Source organism: Bubalus bubalis, chromosome 15, assembly GCF_019923935.1.
Source record: "Bubalus bubalis isolate 160015118507 breed Murrah chromosome 15, NDDB_SH_1, whole genome shotgun sequence".
Taxonomy (NCBI): domain Eukaryota; kingdom Metazoa; phylum Chordata; class Mammalia; order Artiodactyla; family Bovidae; genus Bubalus; species Bubalus bubalis.
Window position 1 is genome coordinate 71,555,128 of NC_059171.1, and position 19,357 is coordinate 71,574,484.

General features: G+C 44.9%; 1 protein-coding gene across 9 annotated transcripts in view; it reads right to left on the minus strand.

Annotated features, from left to right (window-relative positions):
• Positions 1–19,357, minus strand: part of ASAP1 (ArfGAP with SH3 domain, ankyrin repeat and PH domain 1) — a 339,709-nt gene that overhangs the window by 96,577 nt on the left and 223,775 nt on the right. For all 9 annotated transcript variants that reach the window (XM_044928833.1, XM_044928832.1, XM_044928834.1 and 6 more), the window contains one exon: positions 13,010–13,155. In XM_044928833.1, the coding sequence (XP_044784768.1) occupies positions 13,010–13,155 (146 nt within the window). The remainder of the gene's footprint in view (positions 1–13,009; positions 13,156–19,357) is intronic.

Genomic DNA, 19,357 nt, shown 5'->3' on the forward strand with positions numbered 1-19,357 from the left:
CCAGCTGATGTATTTCAAGGCCACCCCTGAAGAAAAAGAACCTTCCTACACATGCCTGTGATGTTAAGCGCTGCTAAGAAACCAAATAAAAGTGTTCTCTACTTGTGGGAAGCAACAAACAGGAAGTTTTAAAAATCTGGTCCTAAACCCATATCCACCTTTCCCTATAGAATGAAGCAGCGCTTTAGTATAAACTACTAAAAGATCCTGTATAAGCAATCTCTTAAACAGAAGGTGACAGTCAAGCTTAGCACAGAGGCTGGAACAGAGCGGACACTTAGTAAATGCTGGCTGAGTGGAGGCCACACTTTTAGAAAGAGTCTTTTATTTTCTTTCTTTTTAAAGATACTGAAATACTGGTATTTTCTAAATCTCTCGAAATATCAGGTGTATCAACCGATGCTTAGTGTTGTGTGATGTTTCTATTTAAGGAAAAGCACCTCTGCAAGCCTGAGAGTAGTTTCACAAAATATATATTTCACAAAATATTTATTAATTATTTGTGGCTCAGGTCAAGGGTTTCTCTTCTGGGAAGGCTTTCTGGGTCTCCGTGCTTTCTGGATGAATGGATGAGGGAGGGAGGGAGTGAATAAAGGAATCTGCCTCTGGTGACCTAGCTTAGGAAACAGCAGAGCAGAGATCTGAACTCAGTTGTAACTGACTTCAAAGTCGTGCTACGCCTGCCAGCTCTCTGAACTTCCAATTTCTCAACCCAGCTGGGCAATAAGTCAATAAAAGGGCCATTCACTCTGAGTGGAAGACAGAGTCAGCTACTAGTTCCAGACGAAATCAGGAGGCTTGCTTCTTCCTGTTTAAACCTCAAGGTACCACAGGCAGGGGAATCCTCTAAGATAAACAGACAACGCATAAACAAAAGAGGCTTAAAATACTCGAAAACCATTCACTGAAATGGAAGTAAGAAAGAAATTCTCGAAGAGTAGATGTGAAATGAAAAAGAAAACGAAAACCAAGAAACAGGACAGATGAAATGGACCCACTGATCCAGCAGGGGGCCTGGGGACCTGCCTGATCCTAACATCTCAGGCAGCATTTCTCAGGGCGGGTCCATGCTGCTGCTGCTGCTAAGTCGCTTTAGTCATGTCCGACTCTGTGCGACCCCAGAGATGGCAGCCCAGCAGGCTCCCCCATCCCTGGGATTCTCCAGGCAAAAACACTGGAGTGGGTTGCCATTGCTTTCTCTGTGGCGGATCCATGGGAAGAAGCTAATGCTTCTACAGGACAAGAAAGTTGGTGGTCAAGTAAGTTAGGAAAGCACCGGACCGGTCTCTTTCATTGCACGATGTCTCTAGCCTTTGATGTATACATGTGCGCAGTAAATCTGCAAGGGTATTAATTATGTGGTGCTTCTCAATCCAGAACTCAAGGCATAGGATTCGTGTTTCAAGGAAAACTTAGGGAAAGGTGTTTCACATTCTGATATGCCCGTTTCCAGGTAAGACAGAAGCAGAAGCACCGGGCCCAGCCTGGCCACTGAGCACAAGGGCTTACGGGGTGTACACACCTCAAAGCACCCACTTGGCAGGTACCATGGAGCCTAAATCCCAGCCATGCTCCCCTCACCCATCCATCAGGGAGAAGACTGGTGGGGCTGGCTGTGCAGCACCTCTGCCCACAGGTCTGGGCTGGATGGGGTGGTCTCATCCGAGGGCCACAGAAAGTGGAAGTGAGGGGTGAATGGAGGCACCATTGAGCAGGAGTCCAAACCAGTTCAAGACAGAACATTTAATGTGAAGCAAGAAGAATGCAGATAGGAGGCCAAGCCTGGGATGGCAACGGGAATCCAGGGAGAAGGGAAAGAGGCAAAGAAGCAGGTGCAAGGCAGAGACTGGCAGAATTTTCTGAGCCAAGGAAAGTTATCTGCATTTGCTTTTCACCAAGCAGCTACAGATGGGGCTAGAGAAGGCGGTCTGGAGGCTTCTGGGACTAACATCATGCAGCCAGAGGGCTGTTGATTATCTCAAAGACAGTGTTTGCCTTACTCTTGCAACATCTGTGCCACTATTTCGTTTGCTATTCTTTAAATCCATACTTTTTACTTAAATAGAAGTGCAAATGTTAGTCGCTCAGTTGTGTCAGACCCTTTGCGACCCCATGGAGGTCAGGCTCCTCTGTCCATGGGATTCTCCAGGCAAGAATACTGGAGTGGGTTGCATTCCCTTTTCCAGAGGTTCTTTCCTGACCCAGGGATCAAACCTGGGGTCTTCTGCATTGCAGGCAGATTCTTTTACTACTGAGCCACCAGGGAAGCCTTTGCTTAAATAAGTTAAAAGTAAACTTTAAGTTATGTCCGTATCCTGAGAGGCAGGCAGTCCTGGGAACTGCTTAAAAGCACAGAGTGGGGAGCAGACTGCCTGGGTTTGCATGCAGACTCCACTATCTACTCGGCGTTCTGTGACTTGAGTTTCTCAGCCGTTCAGTAAGGATGATTATGGCTGCTACCTGGTGGGGTCCATGTGAGGAGCGAAGTGGGCTCTAGATGAGGCACAACACTCTCACCACACCTGAACAGTACTGCTCACCATATCCTCCGTTTGCTCTTTCTGCTCCCTGATCCCCTGTAAATGGGGCCAGGAGCACAGTTTAAACCGAAGGACTAATCCACCAGGGAAAGCTGAGACACGGCTCCATGTGAGTCTCCAGCTTCTCCCCTCCTCTGCACAGAGGAACAGAGCAGCCTCTCTCCGCCCTGGTGTCTGCACTGCTGCTATCGTAGCGCTGAGCCCTCGGTAGACATGGGATAGGAGGAGGAAATAACACTGCTTTGCTGTGTTAAGCGGTGCACATGTGGGAGCTAGGTTTATTACTGCAGCACATCCTTGCCTACCATAGCTGATACCATGCAAAGTGACTAAAAAACAGTGCCTGGCATGTAGTGCCCACACTATAAAACACTGGTTGTCACTACTATTTGTACAGACAAAAAGTTAACCATAAAAAAAAAATGAAAACTTTGCCTGCCTGAAAGCTTGGAGGATAAGATCAGATTCATCTTTATTTAAAAGAGATGATCAGAAGCAAAATGTCAGGGACATCGTAAAGCATGGGGCACAAGCAGAGACTCCCTGCTCCACGCTCAGCCCTCTGCTCTGGCAAATGAACCCCCTCTCAACAAATGCCAATTCCACCCATCTCCATCCTTCTTCTTCTTTTCCCCCTTTTCCTTCCTTCTCTCGAAGACCCCCAGCTCTAAAAACCTGTCTTTTGCAGCATCAAAATGCTGTTCTGTGAATCTCTTTCAAGTTAACACTTGACAGCCACATAACCACAAACACACACATTCTAAATGAAAAGTGTTATTCACTGCACGTAGCATTCACAAGATGGAAACCAACACTGTTTCAAATGCATTCTTTGAAATTCTTATCTAAAACATTTTTAATGTAAATCTTGAAAAAAAAGAAAAACATGTTAAATTGGGCCAGAGGATATCAGGATCTCTATATATTGGATATATTCAAGACAAGGTACACCTGTACTGAATGTATAATTCAAATCCTATACACAGAACGGGAGAAGGCAATGGCACCCCACTCCAGTACTCTTGCCTGGAAAATCCCATGAACGGAGGAGCCTGGTAGGCTGCAGTCCATGGGGTCGCTAAGAGTCGGACATGACTGAGCGACTTCCCTTTCACTTTTCACTTTCCTGCATTGGAGAAGGAAATGGCAACCCACTCCAGTGTTCTTGCCTGGAGAATCCCAGGGATGGGGGAGCCTGGTGGGCTGCCGTCTCTGGGGTCGCACAGAGCCGGACACGACTGAAGCGACTTAGCAGCAGCAGCATACACAGAATGATGGTTTAGTTATACAGTGAAGTACTATGGAGCCTGTGGAAGTGGATTCTGCCATTTTATTTGTCTGGTCATGGACAGCTAACAAGCTTTAAAAGAAAGTATGCAAAATGTATGCATAACACAAGGTTTAAAAAACCGAAACTTATTCGGTTGGCCAGAAAGTTCATTTGAGTTTTTCCCTAACACCTTATGCGAACAAACTTTCTGGCCAACCCAATATCTGGCACAAAACCTGACGGGACCTGAATGCACGTGGTGGTTAGTCTGGACTTGAACTGAGGTGGGAATTCTCATTTATCCTACTTCATGTAACTGTTCCCCTGAGGAGTCACCAGGGGGCGTTACACAACACTGCATATAGCAAATGCACCCTGCCAACTCGCCTGGAATCTGTAAAAGTCTGAATCTGGAAAAACATCTAGCCCCAAGAGTTCTGGATAAGAGCCCATGGAGCTGTATCTCTCTCTCTCACACACACACAAATGTGTGTATAAATTATCAGTATCTCTGTGTATAAATCTGTGAAACACTTTCAAAGGACAGACTATAATATTAGTATTCCCAGAAGTTAGAATTATGTAATGATTTTATCTTCTTATTTAGAATTTCCTGTACCTCCCTCATTTTTATAGTAAGCACATACAACTTTTATAATAGAAAGCAAAAAGAAAACCTCTCTCCTTTGACCCACCCTCCCCCAAATGTCCTGCCTGTCATGAAATGTCCTACAACACTAGTCAGTGGTGAGGCATGTCAGGACGTGAGGGGAAGTCTGGCAGATCAAAAGCTTAAATCTTCCAATTATGGATTACCATTTTGCAAAATGATTTTTGCAAATGATTTTTTTTTTTTTTTTTGGTTACGCCATATAGCATGTGGGATCTTAGTTCTACAACCAGGGATCAAACCTGTGGCACTTGCAGTGGAAGGGGGGAGTTCAAACCACTGAACCGCAAGGCAATTCCCCAAATGATGGGGTTTCAAAAATGTATTATCCTGGGACTTCCCTGGCAGTCCAGTGGTTAAGACTCCGTGCTTCCAACGCAGGGCGCATGGGTTGGATCCCTGGTCGGGAACTAAGATTCCGTACGCTGTGTGGCATGGCCGAAAACAAAATAAAATAAAAATTTTAAAACATATAATTCAGAGCACCCAGAGGCTACCAATTACACTGAGGATACCCAGGCTTTCAGTGCTTTTCCATGTTTTAAAAAACTTGAGAAATAATCCATTTGCTTTGAGTCTAGATGCAATCTGCATATTTCCAACTATTCTCGTTTGAAGGAGAATAAAAGGAAAATTAAAAATTAAAAAAAATCCTTAACCCAAACCACAATGCCCTGCAGTCAGAGATTGCAAACAGGAAATGCTATGCAGCTGGAGAAACCTCTGCTTTGCTTCAGTAGCTCTGAAGCAATAACTGCCCTCTAACTGATAAAAGAGGCTTGGGCTCTTATGCAAGCTCCAGAATTGTTTAGAAGGCACAGACAGTCCTGGCTGGACTGGAATCCTCCTGGGCACCTCCGACAATTTCAAAAGAGCTTCTCCATTTATTTCTATAACTGCTGCTACATTGGGGCTCTTGGGATATGGTTTAAATGGTTTGCCTCTGCCCACTGAGAATCTATTTCAATCCACCAATTACTCCTTTCCTGTCCCATTTTTGTGGTTTGGTAATTAAATGGATGCAGGGCTCTGTTGACTCCTTCGCTTCTTTGTCAGGATCACAGGATGCTGGCCTGACGCTGGGTATAAGCACGTCCAGCACGGTTTAGCAAGTGATGACTTTACAGAAAACAAGAAAAAGGCACACAAAAAGTCTGAACCTAATTCTGGCACTGTATATTTAATCAAATGAAAAATAAAACCGAGGAACAGCTAAAAACTCAAGAGCACCCAGTTTTTCTTCTTTTTTTTCTTACAAGGAAGCGTTAGTTATTAATACATTAGCTGAAGGGCATTTGAAGTAGAAGGAATCGAATATGTAAAGACACGGAAACAAAGAACAGCCAAAGTTCCAGTAACAGCAAAATAATTGGCTGTATCCGGAGCTGACTTAGATTAGGAAAGTTTTGGTTTTTCTCTTTTTTTTGTCACTTCCTCTACATTTTCTTCTTTTAAAAAAGTTATTTATTTTTAACTGGAGGATGCTCGCTTTACAATGTTGTGTTGGCTTCTGCCATACATCAACATGAATCAACTGTAAGTATGCCTTTCTGGAAGGCATCGGAAGGATGAGTTCAGAGAGACTGAACTCTTTGAATATTTCCAATAATTTCTAAAAACTGCTACTATCTACAAAGCAGGCTATGAACCAAACCTACAAAAGATACTTCGCAGGAAAGCTCATGCACTTAAAACCTCACCGCAAAGGTATTAAAAACGTCAACAAAACAGATTATGTCCACGGGTCTCTGGCCTCTCACCGCTAGGAGGCTGCACTCCCGAGACACAGTCAACCGTGATGAAGGGATTCACTTCCGGGAGGCCGGAGCTAATCCCTTCACCTTGTGAGAGCAGTGACCACCTAGAGGTCTTTCACTAGAGGAAAAGCTCGGAAGACACAGAAACTGGTTTAGACAATTTATATGAGTCAGAAGGAAGTAGGAGTGGTCTATAGGAGCAGCAGAGAGGCTAGGGTTTGGTTTTTGGTCTGTGCATCTGTTTTATTCTGAAATTAAAGTTATACAATGACAGCCATATTATCGAAGATTCTCTCCAAGAATAGCTGTATCATTAAAGACTTTCCCCAACTTTCTCTCCCTGACTAACATCTGTTCATGTACATTTTAATTAATCTTATTAAATTGAAGAAAAATTATAGACTCACAAGAAGTTGCAAAAAGGCCATTTTCCTTTAAGAAAGTCCATGATGAAACAGTAGAAATGCTTGATTTTTTACTACACACCAACAACCCTTGAGTATATCTTTTTAACATTCTGTTTGATGAAACAGGAAGCATAGGATGTAAAGCACTGCCAAGGTGCACCAAAATATGATGGCGATCTTGAGAAATGCAGTTTTTCACGTTGCTAGTTGAACTAGCTGGTTTTGTCAGTTTTCTAGTGGAATACCACTTTTTTCCCATAAAAGAGTGACCGATGAACTGTGGTACTGAAACCTGGGTATTTGGCAAACATTTTTTTAAAATGAATTACTCATCACTACAAGGTAAACAAGTGGCAGCATTTGTTGCTAATGATAAAACTGGAACTTGCAGAGAAAAGTTAAAATTTTGGAAAAACTCTGCCACCATGGACTTGACAGTTTCCAGATCCTTAAAGTTATACGGTTTCAAATTCATACTGCTACTAACCTTCTTAAGGAATCATAATCTTGTTTTGCTGCTGCTGCTGCTGCTGCTGCTAAGTTGCTTCAGTGGTGTCCCACTCTGTGCGACCCCATAGAGAGCAGCCTACCAGGCTCCCCATCCCTGGGATTCTCCAGGCAAGAACACCGGAGTGGGTTGCCATTTCCTTCTCGAATGCATGCAAGTGAAAAGTGCAAGTGAAGTCACTCAGTCGTGTCTGATTCTTAGCAACCCCATGGACTGCAGCCTACCAGGCTCCCCCGTTCATGGGATTTTCCAGGCAAGAGTGCTGGAGTGGGATGCCATCGCCTTCTCTTTGTTTTGACGTAGTATCAAAGAAAAATATTGATAATTACTTGCAAAGGGTCTTAAAATACTTTTCTCTGTAATTTTGTCTACTTCAACTAAAAAACATATCACAACAAAAGGAATTAATACATTTTTTAAAAATGCCTCCGTTTTAAATTCTAAGATAGTAAACAGGGATAGGAATATTCCACATAAACACAAACTCTTGGGTGGCCTCAATCATTTTTAACATTAGGATCCTAATACCCGAAAAGTTTTAGAACTGCTAGCTAAGACTCTTCCAATATAATATATATATAATCCACTAATGAGGGAAGGCCTTCCCTGGTGGCTCAGATGATAAAGAATCGCCTGCAATACGGGAGACCTGGGTTCGATCCCTGGGTTGGGAAGATCCCCTGGAGAAGAGAAAGGCTACCCACTCCAGTATTTTTGCCTGGAGAATCCCACGGACAGAGGAGCCTGGTGGGCTACTGTCCATGGGGTTGCATAGAGTTGGACACGACTGAGTGACTAAGCACAAGCACAATGAGGGAAACCAGAGGGAGAAGGCAGAGAAGAAAGTATGGATACTTCGCAAGCTGAAGAGAAACAGGAGCTGGACGGCAGCTGGCACAGGGCCCCGCCATGGCGTCAGATGGGCCGTTCGCATCCAGTCTACTGTGCTCGTGCTCAGTCAGTCGCGTCCTAGTCTCTGCAACCCCACGGGCTGCAGCCCACCAGGCTCCTCTGTCCAGGGGGTTCTCCAGGCAAGAACACTGCCGTTTCCTCCTCCAGGCCCACAGTCTATAGAGGCAGCGCTACAACTGTGATAAGTCATGGAGACAGCATTGTTGGATCATGTGCACGGGATCCTCAGTCAGGGAACTTAGGCTTAAACCCTAATTCCACTACTTTCCTGGCATATGATTTTCTGAAGATTTGATGCACTTATCTGTAAAATGGGATATGAGCACCCACACTTGCCATTACACTGGGAGCTGCCATGAAGATCAAGTGGTGGTGTAGTCAGTCATGTCTGACTCTTGCAACCCCAAGGACCGTAGCCCGCCAGGCTCCTCTGTCCATGGGATTCTCCAGGCAGAATACTGGAGTGGGTAGCCATTTCCTTCTCCAGGGGGTCTTCCCAGCCTGGGAATAGAACCCGGGTCTCCTGCATTGCAGGCAGATTCTTTACCAACTGAGCTACAAGGGAAGCTCAAGAGAGAAGATGTAAACCATAATAATAAAAGCTTGTATGTGTTAAGTGAATTCCATCTGTCAGGTACTGTGCTTGGTAATTTGCCTCCAGGATCTTAATGAAGTGTCATTACTATCAAGAAACAACTAGATACCATCATTTCTTTTTACAGATAAGGAAACTAGCATTAGAGAAAAGTTAAATGATTTGCCTTAGGCTAGAAAGCTGGGCTCTGGGACTCCAGGTCTGACTGTGACCAAAACCTACGTTCTTCCCACTGCTTAACACGGCACAGCCTCTCCCATCCTATAATCAGAGGTAAGAGATCTTTTTATAAAAACCCTTTTCAAGAATTCCTTGGCAGTCCAGGGGTTGGGACTCACTGGTGCTTTCACTGCTGTTTGATCTCTGGTTGGCAAACTGAGATCCTGAAAGCCATGTAGTGCAGTGAAACACAAGACAAACAAAACAAGCTCTTACGTGGAGGGCAAGAGCCGTAAGAAAAGCAAGTTACTTAAACCTGGCTTGGGGCGTGATCCGTATGCGGTCACAGGACCATCAGCTGCAACTGCCATCTACTCTGCAGTCTGGCTAATAAAAGCCAGCCTCAGCTCATGTGATGCTGACGCCAACATCTGTGCAGCTCCTGAGATTTTCACAATAACATTTCACTTGATCACCCTACCTCCACAATCGCCGCAAGTATAGAGAAACAAAAATTTAAATGGTGACTCAGAGAGTCACCAGCCCTTAGTGAGCTGATGTTTTTCAGAACCAACCCTACAGAGAAACTCCCAAACACAATATGCTTGTCATACACGCTGCTTAAAAGGCATTAGCACAACTAATGGAAGTTCTATCTAGATCTAGTGTTTGTTAAAAGCAGAATGCTAGACCTGACCCTAAAATCTACCCTTTTTCCCCCCATAAAAATAACTATTTAAATATAAATTATGGAAACACCCATTAAAAGCGATCTCTTAATTAGAAAATAACATTTCCCAGGGCTGACCATAGACCTCAGCACAACAGACATTTGGGTATTTGCTGGCTGAACTGCGGATAAATTTAGGAAGTCTAAAAAATGCCAAAGTATCTTCTTTCATCTTACTTTCTACATGACCCATTATTGCTTAAGTTTTCCCGCCTTCACTAACTAGCCTAAGTGAGTAGGATTTTCAGCAATCTCCTGAGAAAAACTGGTTCCCAGGGGTGCTCCCTCCAAACTCATGAGGGGACTGAAGGTGCTGCAACCAACCCCTCCCTCCCCGAGGGGCTTGGCTTCCCCTGCTCCCCCTGCTCTGGGGCGTGGCCCCATCCATCTTCCTTTTCCTTTAAGACAGAAAAAGGGAAGCAGAAGCTGCTGGCTCTTGTCAGGCTGTACAAACTCCCAGGACTGACTTTATTCAATCAGAATAGTGTTTCCCTAGTAACCGGCTATGGCACACACTGATCCTTCTATCTGCTCCCTCAGTGAAAATGCCACCACCTTCTCCATCTTTTTTTATTTGGCAGCATGGCAAGGCGTGAAGGATCTCAGTTCCCCAACCAGGCCATGGCACAGAAAGCCCAGAATCCTGATCACTAAGCTACCAGGGGGGCTTCCCTTGTGGCTCAGCTGGTAAAGAATCTGCCTGCAATGTGGGAGACCTGGGTTCAATCCCAGGGTTGGAAAGATCCCCTGGAGAAGGGAAAGGCTACCCACTCCAGTATTCTGGCCTGAAGAATTCCATGGACTATATAGTCCATGGGGTCACAAAGAGTCAGACACGACTGAGCAACTTTCACTTTTCCTTCAAGCTGCCAGGGAGCTAGCTCCCTGCCACCACCACCTTTTTTGGGGAAATGACTTGGTTTTGTTTTAAACTAACTGAATGAAACCTTCCAGCAATTTCTTTTGATTTGTTTCTTAGACTTCTGGAAGGAGGAGGCCTGCAGCGTGGGGGATGTTTAGGGAAAGATGACGCCCAGAGCAGGAGGTGCCAGGTGGTGGGGAAAGGCTGGGAAGGACGATGGACGCAGAGCCAGCGGGCGGGGTTCATGTCTGCTAACTAACAGCATGCCTGCACAAGGCACTGACATAATGCGCCTCACTTTCCTCACTGGATTCAAGGCATAACCACCACCACCATGTCATACACTGTTAGTGCGAAATCCGCATGAAGCACACTGCTAGGCGCCTCAGAGTGCTCAAAAAGTATCAGTGGCAGGACTTCCCCTGTGGTGTAGCTGTTCAGAAACTGCCTGCCAATGCAGGGGTCATGGGTTTGATCGCTGGTTTGGGAAGGTCCCACTCGCTGCCGGGCAGCTAAGCCTGCATGCCTCAGCTACTGAGCCAGCAAGTCGCGACTACTGAAGCCCATAAGCAGCAATGAAGACCTACCGCAGCCAATACAGAAAATGCACAGATCTTAAACATACATACATATATATACATGTATATCAGTTGTCTCTGCACAGAGGTAAGCAAACGAAGACAATGACTGAATGGCAATTGATGGCATTAAATCCGCACAGGAATCTCTTCGCTGAAGGAACCTACAGGACAGGGAAGTGTGGAGATGAACCGGCCCAGGAAATGTGGACGTGATGGCTACTGACTTAAACTAAACATATTTCGTCTCCTGGAAACGAAAGGTTAGCAAGATATTCCTGGGGAAACGCCCGTCCCAGGGAAAACAGAACTTCCTCCCGAGCCTGGAGCCTTTTACCAGCTATGACCAAAGGGAAATGTCAGAGTCTCGTTTCACTTCCTTTCTTCCCACCACAGCACCTCTGGGCACCACCACCTACAAAATGGCAGGCAGGGAAGAAGAAATGGGAGGCCCCATTTGAATAGGAGAGATTTAAATGATATAAGAATTACAGAAATATCGTGGGTTTGTCAAATAAACTCTGAAGTTTAGGAACACAAAGGCCTTATAGTCAAAATTATCCTTTCTCCAGTTTCTGAAGACGTATTTCTAGTTTCAACCTTTATTTTCTTTATGATTAGTTGTCACTGTGTAAGACTAATTCAGTGGCATGAAACTATCAATTAAAATTAAGTTGTCAGGATGACAGACACATACATATATTCATCTAGTGGGACAGGAAAAAGAAGAATTTGATTGGTCAAATTATCCAGTTAATTTACTATCGAAAGGTTGTCTTTATTTTACAGTAGAGTGTAATCATCTGTAAGGTAGCCATTTGTACCAAGTAGATTTGTGACAAGAGTCTCATGTAAGACCACAGAGGTCTGTTTGATATGAGACTCAGGATCAAGGTATTTTAAGCTTGAGTTCTGGGTCTTTGAAGGAGGCAAAGATGCAATGCTGAGAGCCTGGGAAGATGAAGAGGAAGAAACAGCTCCTCTGTGTCGGGAAGGAGCCAACAAAATTATGATATAGTTTTCCTTTGGCATCTTTCAACCTCCCACTGCCCCACCTCTTGGGACTTAGGAATAGAGGCTTGATTACATTAACTCATACACAGCTGTGGCGGTCACACTAGACAGAACGAACCGTTCTCGGTATGAACGCGGTGTGAGCGTGAAGGAGGGTGGTGTGTACAGTTTGGGGCCAGCCAGACAGCACTGGAACCAGCCTCCCACCCTCACGCTCTGGGCTTCCCTGACGGCTCAGTGGTAAAGAGTCTGCCTGCAACACAGGAGACACAGGTTTGATACCTGGGGTCCAGAAGATCCGATGGAAAAGGAAATGGCAACCCATTCCAGTGTTCTTGCCCGGGGAAATCCCATGGACAGAGGAGCCTGGCCGGCTATAGTCCATGGGGTTGCAAGAGTGGGACATGACTTGGTGACTAAACAACAAATCTCATACTCATGTCTGCTCCCAGGTCAGCAGCTCCAGTATCTTAGATTTTTAGGGGTTCTTCTTGTCATCATCTACTTCTGAAACCACAGATTCCCTAAACCTTAAAATCTTTTTTCTTGGGAGGATGTTAAAAGGATATCGGGAGTTGGGAGAAGTTAATTATTTGTAAATCAAGGGCTGAAATGCGTGATGGTCTTCATACAAGTGAAGGGTGACATGTATGTTTGACACAGAAATAATCACCATTCTTTCAACAAATTAAAAGGCCAAAGTCACTAACGCTTGTCTAAACAAACACAAAAGCAAACAACAGGGGAATGTGGAAAAGAGTTCAGGTTAACCAGTTTCTCTACGTTCTGTAAGTGGGGCCAGTGGTACAAATTCTAGGCATTTCCCAAAGGCATTTTCCTTAAATGTGACTCCATATCAAGGACTAAAAAAGCTTTTTTTTTTTTAGTTTTCTTTTTTTGACCCCAGGATCAAGGGTTGGGGAGAGGATTATCACTTTGTTCATTTTATGATCTTACTTACTTTGATCGGGCTGCAATTTTTAAACATTACTTGTGAAATGGCTTACCAGATTTTTCAGCAGTGTGGACAGTTCCTTTGTAAGCGTAGAAAACTTGACAAAAGCGGTGCCAAGATCTGGGTTGTCTCGACTTAAAAAATTACTCCCAAACTTATCAAGAACTTGTGCATAGTTTTCTTCATTTTGTACATGGTCTGAAAAGAAGAAGAAAGAGGAGTCTGAGCTGTTACGTGTCACAATGACAAGTTACTCTGAACATTGGCTGATCACCAGACACTCCCAAAAAGAAAGCAAAGAAACTGGATCCATTCTTTACTGAACATATCTAGAAGGTAGCTGGCAGAGCGCTGAGTGTTCTCACTCTATCAAAGGCAGTTTCCCCTCTTTTGAATCAGAGCACTGAGTTCATTTATACCTCCAATTAATCCAGAGATGCACCATAGGTTAAGGGGTCAAATTACCACCCCATTTTCAAGCAATTAAGAAACTATGATCGTCAGGAAACAAGTCAGACCTGATTTTTCTTTCTCATACCCCAGATACAGTCCCCTGGCCTCTACCTTTAAAAATATAACAAAAATCTGCCAACATCTCACTGCTCCCATGACTATCAACCTTATCCAACATCATCCATCATCTCTTGCCTTCATCACTACAACCCTTCCTGCAAAAGCTCCTTGTTGCAGCCTCTGGTCTGTTCCCAGCACAGCACCCAGTGTGATCCTGGGGAGTTGTGCATCTGATCCCATGAGTCTCGTGGCAGACACTGTCTCTCCCCATGTTCTGAGTCCTTTCAGGCTTACAGAAAGAGGCACTGCACATCCCCATACCCTGAAGTAACCCGGCACCGGCCAAGGGGCACTGCACATCCCCATACCCTGAAGTAACCCGCCACCCACCAGGATGTATGAGTGCAGGTGGCGCCAGCCTCACGTGGCAGCGTTTCAGTTCCCCGTGCTCAGCTCTGCATGTCTCTTTCCTTGTGCTGGAGTGCAGGGAGGCATGAATGTATATGGAGGTCCACAGCAGATGCATGATATTTATAAAAAGAATAAATGAACACAAAACTATCTACCAAAACCATACCTTTAAAGGCTTAATTCAAATGACAGCTCTTTCTCTCTTAAGCCTCCCCTTACTATGGCAATGATTTTTCCTTGCCCATAATGCTCTGTACCGCTACTGCAGTATTTTCCACCATGACACATCATATTCGTGTAAGTACTGCTCTTTCCCTGCCCCCAGACCACGAGAGGCAGGGCTTCCCAGTGGCTCACCTCTGCATTCGCACCCAACACACACCGCTCATGTGTCAGGGAGCTCAGCTTACGAAGCTAGGGCTCAGTAGAGGGGTGTTGACTCGGATTCGTCGATTACCCTTTCGGGAATTTAAGAAGCACTCACTCCTTAAGTCTCCTGGGTTGTTCAATAATTGAACACTAAATAATTTAAAAATATTTCACTCTCACACCCTCAATAACTGCCTGGGAGCAACAGTGTGTGTGAGCCTGGAATGGTGGATGCCCCAGAAAGAAGTCAAAATACGACGAAGGTAACAAGCATCACAGCATCCAGTGAAATCAAACGAGGCCCGAGCAGTCTTCTAATTGTCACCACATTAGAAATGCATGATGCCTAGAGTGGATGTCAGTATTTCAGGTTGAGATATTAAAAAAGATAAAATGCAGCTCTAGTTACCTCCTGCAAAGCTGCTCTGAGAAACACAAAAGAAAGGCTACATCAGCTGCAGACAAGATGCACACGCCTGGCCTCCTTCGCAAGCTGGAGCTAACCCAGTACCGTCTGTCTGAGGCCAGGGGCCTCACCTCGCCCCCGAGAAGCCCACTCTGTCTGACATCCTTTCCTGCTCTGGAGGTCAGCAAAAAAGGGGTTCAGATACCTGTTCAACCGCTTTCAAAGGAAGGGTCTCAGAATTAAAACCTAAGGGGCAAGCTTTAAGTGGCAGGCTTTGTGTCTGCTTGAAATTAGAACAGATTTCAAAGGATACATCGAAATCTTTAGATTATAGGATACCCAGGTATCTACCAACCAGTTAAGACATAAACTATTTCAGGATGCTTCTTCTCTCCCTCACATGCTACCCAGTTCCAACCTCTTCCTCCCCTTCCTCGCCACAGCCATTATCCTGAATTTGGACTTCAGGGAGGGGTTAGGAAGTTGTATGAGAAGCTCTCAGTTTATGAGGGATGACAGATTCACCAAAAAATAAGGTGGACTTGGACAAGGTAGAGAGCGAGGTCACAGGAAGTTGGCTGAGAACCTTCTCTGACCCAAATGCTTTTCACAATATTGTATTTAACCCACACCAGAACTCTGGGAAGAATTATACTCGTCAGGTAGGTGAAATGAAAAATGTGATGAAAGGCAGAAGGTAAGACTAGATAAGTTTAGGCAAGATCATGGGTCCTGTATGTTTAGCCCACAAATGAATCACTTCAGTTGCTCAGTCGTGTATGACTTTTTGTGATCCCATGGACTGCAGCATGCCAGGCTTCCCTGTCCATTACCAACTCCCGGAGCTTGCTCAAACTCATGTCCATTGAGTCAGTGAGGCCACAAATGATTAACCGTATATCTATCTATCTATCTAAATATATCTATACACAGACACCCACAAGAGTGTATGTGTATATATAATAACCACATTTATATGTGCATGCGTGCTAAGTTGCTTCAGTGTCCAACTCTTCGTGACTCTATGGACCACAGCCCGCCAGGCTCCTCTGTCCATGGGATTCTCTAGGCAAGAATACTGGAATAGGTTGCCTGCCCTCCTCCAGGGGATATTCCCAGGGGATTGATCCAGGGATCGAACCTGTCTCTCTTACGTCTTCTGCGTTGGCAGGCAGGTTCTTTACCACCAGCGGCACCTGGTTTAAGTCCCACATTTATAATCTATACACATGTATATGAAATTTTACACATCTGAAAATAGAACAGCTAATTTAGTGAGCTAAATCTTAGAATACTACTACTAATTCTACTGAGGGTTTAAGTGATAGGAGTTAAATAAAAGGCGCTTAGAACAATGCCTGGCAGGTGGCACATGCCCCTAAATTATCAGCCACTACTACCTCTATACCCATGATTAATTACAATATCGAGATGTGTTTCATATCAAATAACATAGGAATGTATGTCTCCCATGTTTCAAGTATTTTTTTTAATATACTGCATTATAAAGCCAACAGCGACAATTCACCCAAAAGATTATATAACCACACACATCCCTTTGTACAAAATTAAAGGTTTACCAAGCAGGCTTTCAACAGGCACAGAGGGCAAGGAGGCAAGATCCTGGTGGAAGCAGAAGGGAGGGACAGATTACAGAGTAAAGTAAGCAATTTGAAAGGAATGTAAACTCAGGGGTTTAGGGAAGGAGAGGGAAATGAAGGCCTTGGGCTAGGGGAGCACCCTGTAGGCATGGGTGGGACTTGGGACGCAGGGAATTGGTTCAGGACGTCTCAGAGAGCCGGATGGTCTGTTTTAAGAACTTTACTCAAGTCCCTGATGACTTTTGGAAGCTGGTAAAGTAGGGGTTGGGGTTAGAACTTCCCTGGTGGTCCAGTGGCTAAGAGTCCCGAGTTCCTGATGCATGGGACTCAGGTTCAATCCCCAGTCGGGGAACTAGATCCCACATGCTACAACTAAGACCCAGCCCAGTCAAACAAATAAATATTAAAAGTAGAGGCTGGGAGAAGCAGGTGAAAACAGAGATAGAATAAAAGGAAAGAAAAAAAAAATAAGGTGAGCGAGAAATCTGATCCATCTCTTATGGAGACCCATGTTTTTCTTTTATAGAGGATTTCTGCCATTCAGGGTATAGTTGCAGAATATAAGAAAGCAAGCGCTATGTTACTTCTTTCAGTTCTGATGAAAGAACAAAATAATACAGTTTTAACAACTGAACCAGAAAGGGACACTTAGGATTTCAACTGCTGGCATTACTTTGGAGAGACAACGAAGATACACTAATCCCCTGCTATGTTCCACACAGCTTGAAATCACTTTTGTATACTTACTAGTTGGCTCAGCAGGTAAAGAACCAGCCTGCCAATGCAGGAGACACAGGAGGTGAGGGTTTGATCCCTGGGTTGGGAAGATCCCCTGGAGGAGGAAATACCAACTCATTCCAGTATTCTTGTCTGAAAAATCCCATGGACAGAGGAGTCGTGAGCTACAGTCCATGGAATGCAAAGGGCTGGACACGACTGAGCACAGTGCACACACACACAGTTAAGGACCACTGCAGTATCTAGGCAGTGATTTCTTACTCCAGTGGTAACAGTGATAGCTGCTGGTTTGCTGAGCATGCTGGTCACTGCACTGAGCACTTTACATACATTCCTTCAATCACGCTTATTAACAAGCCTATGAGATAAGTGCTGTTATCATCCTCATTGGGAAGATACTGGAAAAAAAAAAGGCCAAGGCCACACAATGCATAAGGGAACTTAAATTAGGGCTTTTTACTCTCAGAGCTGTGAGACACACTCAGGTTCAATTTTCAGGTCTATTGCTGACACTTCGTGATGCACTGACCCAGCAACTTCATTTTTTCTAAACCCCATTCCCATGCTATGCAATGGAAGTGATGATGACGGTACCGACCTCACAGGAGCACTGCAGAGATGGAGTAAGATACTGAGTGGTATACAGCAGACTCGATACATTTCTACCACGACAAGGGCAACAACAGTCACGGGGACAAGCAGCAGGCTGCCCGGCCTAGGCTGGGGCAGGGGCTTCCAACAATATTCGGAAACCGACGTCTGCACTCAGGAGTTTACGCTCCTAGTGGCTGGCAGTGACAGGTGCCTTGGGAATACATTAAATCCAGTATTCTTTAGAATACCTTGTATTTCTCCAGTGAGGCCTCCCCTAGAATTTTCAGAAGCACAGCAATGGTTAAACAGGCCTTTCTCGGCGGGGTGTCTGCCTGACTGTCACCCTGTTAGACTTTACCCACCTGGGAAACGTTCACAAACCCTCCCTGACTGGCCCACCAAGCCCACCTCTGATTCTGTCACTGTCATTTAATAACGACACAGAGAATATTCTAAAACCTATGGCAGTTGTTTTACAGATAAGAAAAGGGAGACTTGGTGGTGAAGCCAGGTGAGGACCCAGCTTCGTCGGATTCCAGACCCCATCCTTTTCCACCGACAGGCTCAAGAAGGATGGTCACGGCTCTGGGGATACGAGTCACAAATAATTACGTGGAATCTATTATGTGAAAGACTGGATGATGAATACCAAGAAGAAAGGGGGAAAAAGATGGACCTCCCGGCCCATGACAATAATATAATTATTATAATAACAATAATAATTGTAACAATGAATGATAGCTAATTTTTAAAAAGGTTTATTTATTAGTTTTGGCTGTGCTGGGTCTTCATTGCTGCACGTGAGAAGTCTATCGCAGTGGCTTTCTTGTTGTGGAGCACGGGTTCAGTTGTTCCACAGCATGTAGGACCTTCCCTACATGCAATCGAATCCGTGTCCCTTGCACCGGCAGGCGGATTCTTAACTACTAGACCACCAGGGAAGTCCCCTTGTAGCTAAATTTTTTGATGACTCACTATACCAGGAACTGTGCTAGATATTTTTCCTGAGAATTTAATGCTCACAAGAACATGCTAATATTACCTCCTTTCATATATGCAGAAGTTGGCTTAGGGAGGTTAAACAAGTCACATCAGGTGATACAGCTAGTAAGTGGTGATGACACGTGCTGACTGCAGAGCCTGAGTTATTTTTGGCTGACTGGGCAGCTTACAAGATCTTAGTTCCCCAACTAGGGACCAAACTCAGGGTCATGGCAGTAAGAGCACTGAATGCAAACCACTAGACCCCAGGGAAGTCCCCCTAGCCTTGTTCTTAACCGACAGGCTTGGCTGAGTGTTGGGGAGCCCCTGATGTTGTTGTTCAGTTACTGTCGTGTCCGACTCTTTACAACTGCAGGGACTACAGCGTGCCAGGCTTCCCTGTCCTTCACTATCTCCCGGAGTTTGCCCAAGTTCATGTCCATGGTGATGCCATCCGACCATCTCATCTCAGATTGCCTTCAGTCCTTCCCAGCATCAGGGTCTTTTCCAATGAGTCGGCAGTTGGAACCCCTAGTTACTTTCTAATTTGAGCCAGATGTCAAGTGATGGAGGGACTGGAAAATCAAGGTCTTAGTGCGACCTATCTGCAACCCTGGTCAGGTGACTAAGGCTCTTGGGGGCTTTAATTTCATCTAGAAAACAGGTCTAATGAAACCTACCCAGCCTACTCCTGGGGGCTGCCTACCAAGAGGTAAAAGATGTCATCATTAATGTGAAAGCTCTTTGGGGGAAAACAATGGCAACAGTAACAACAACAGAGGACATT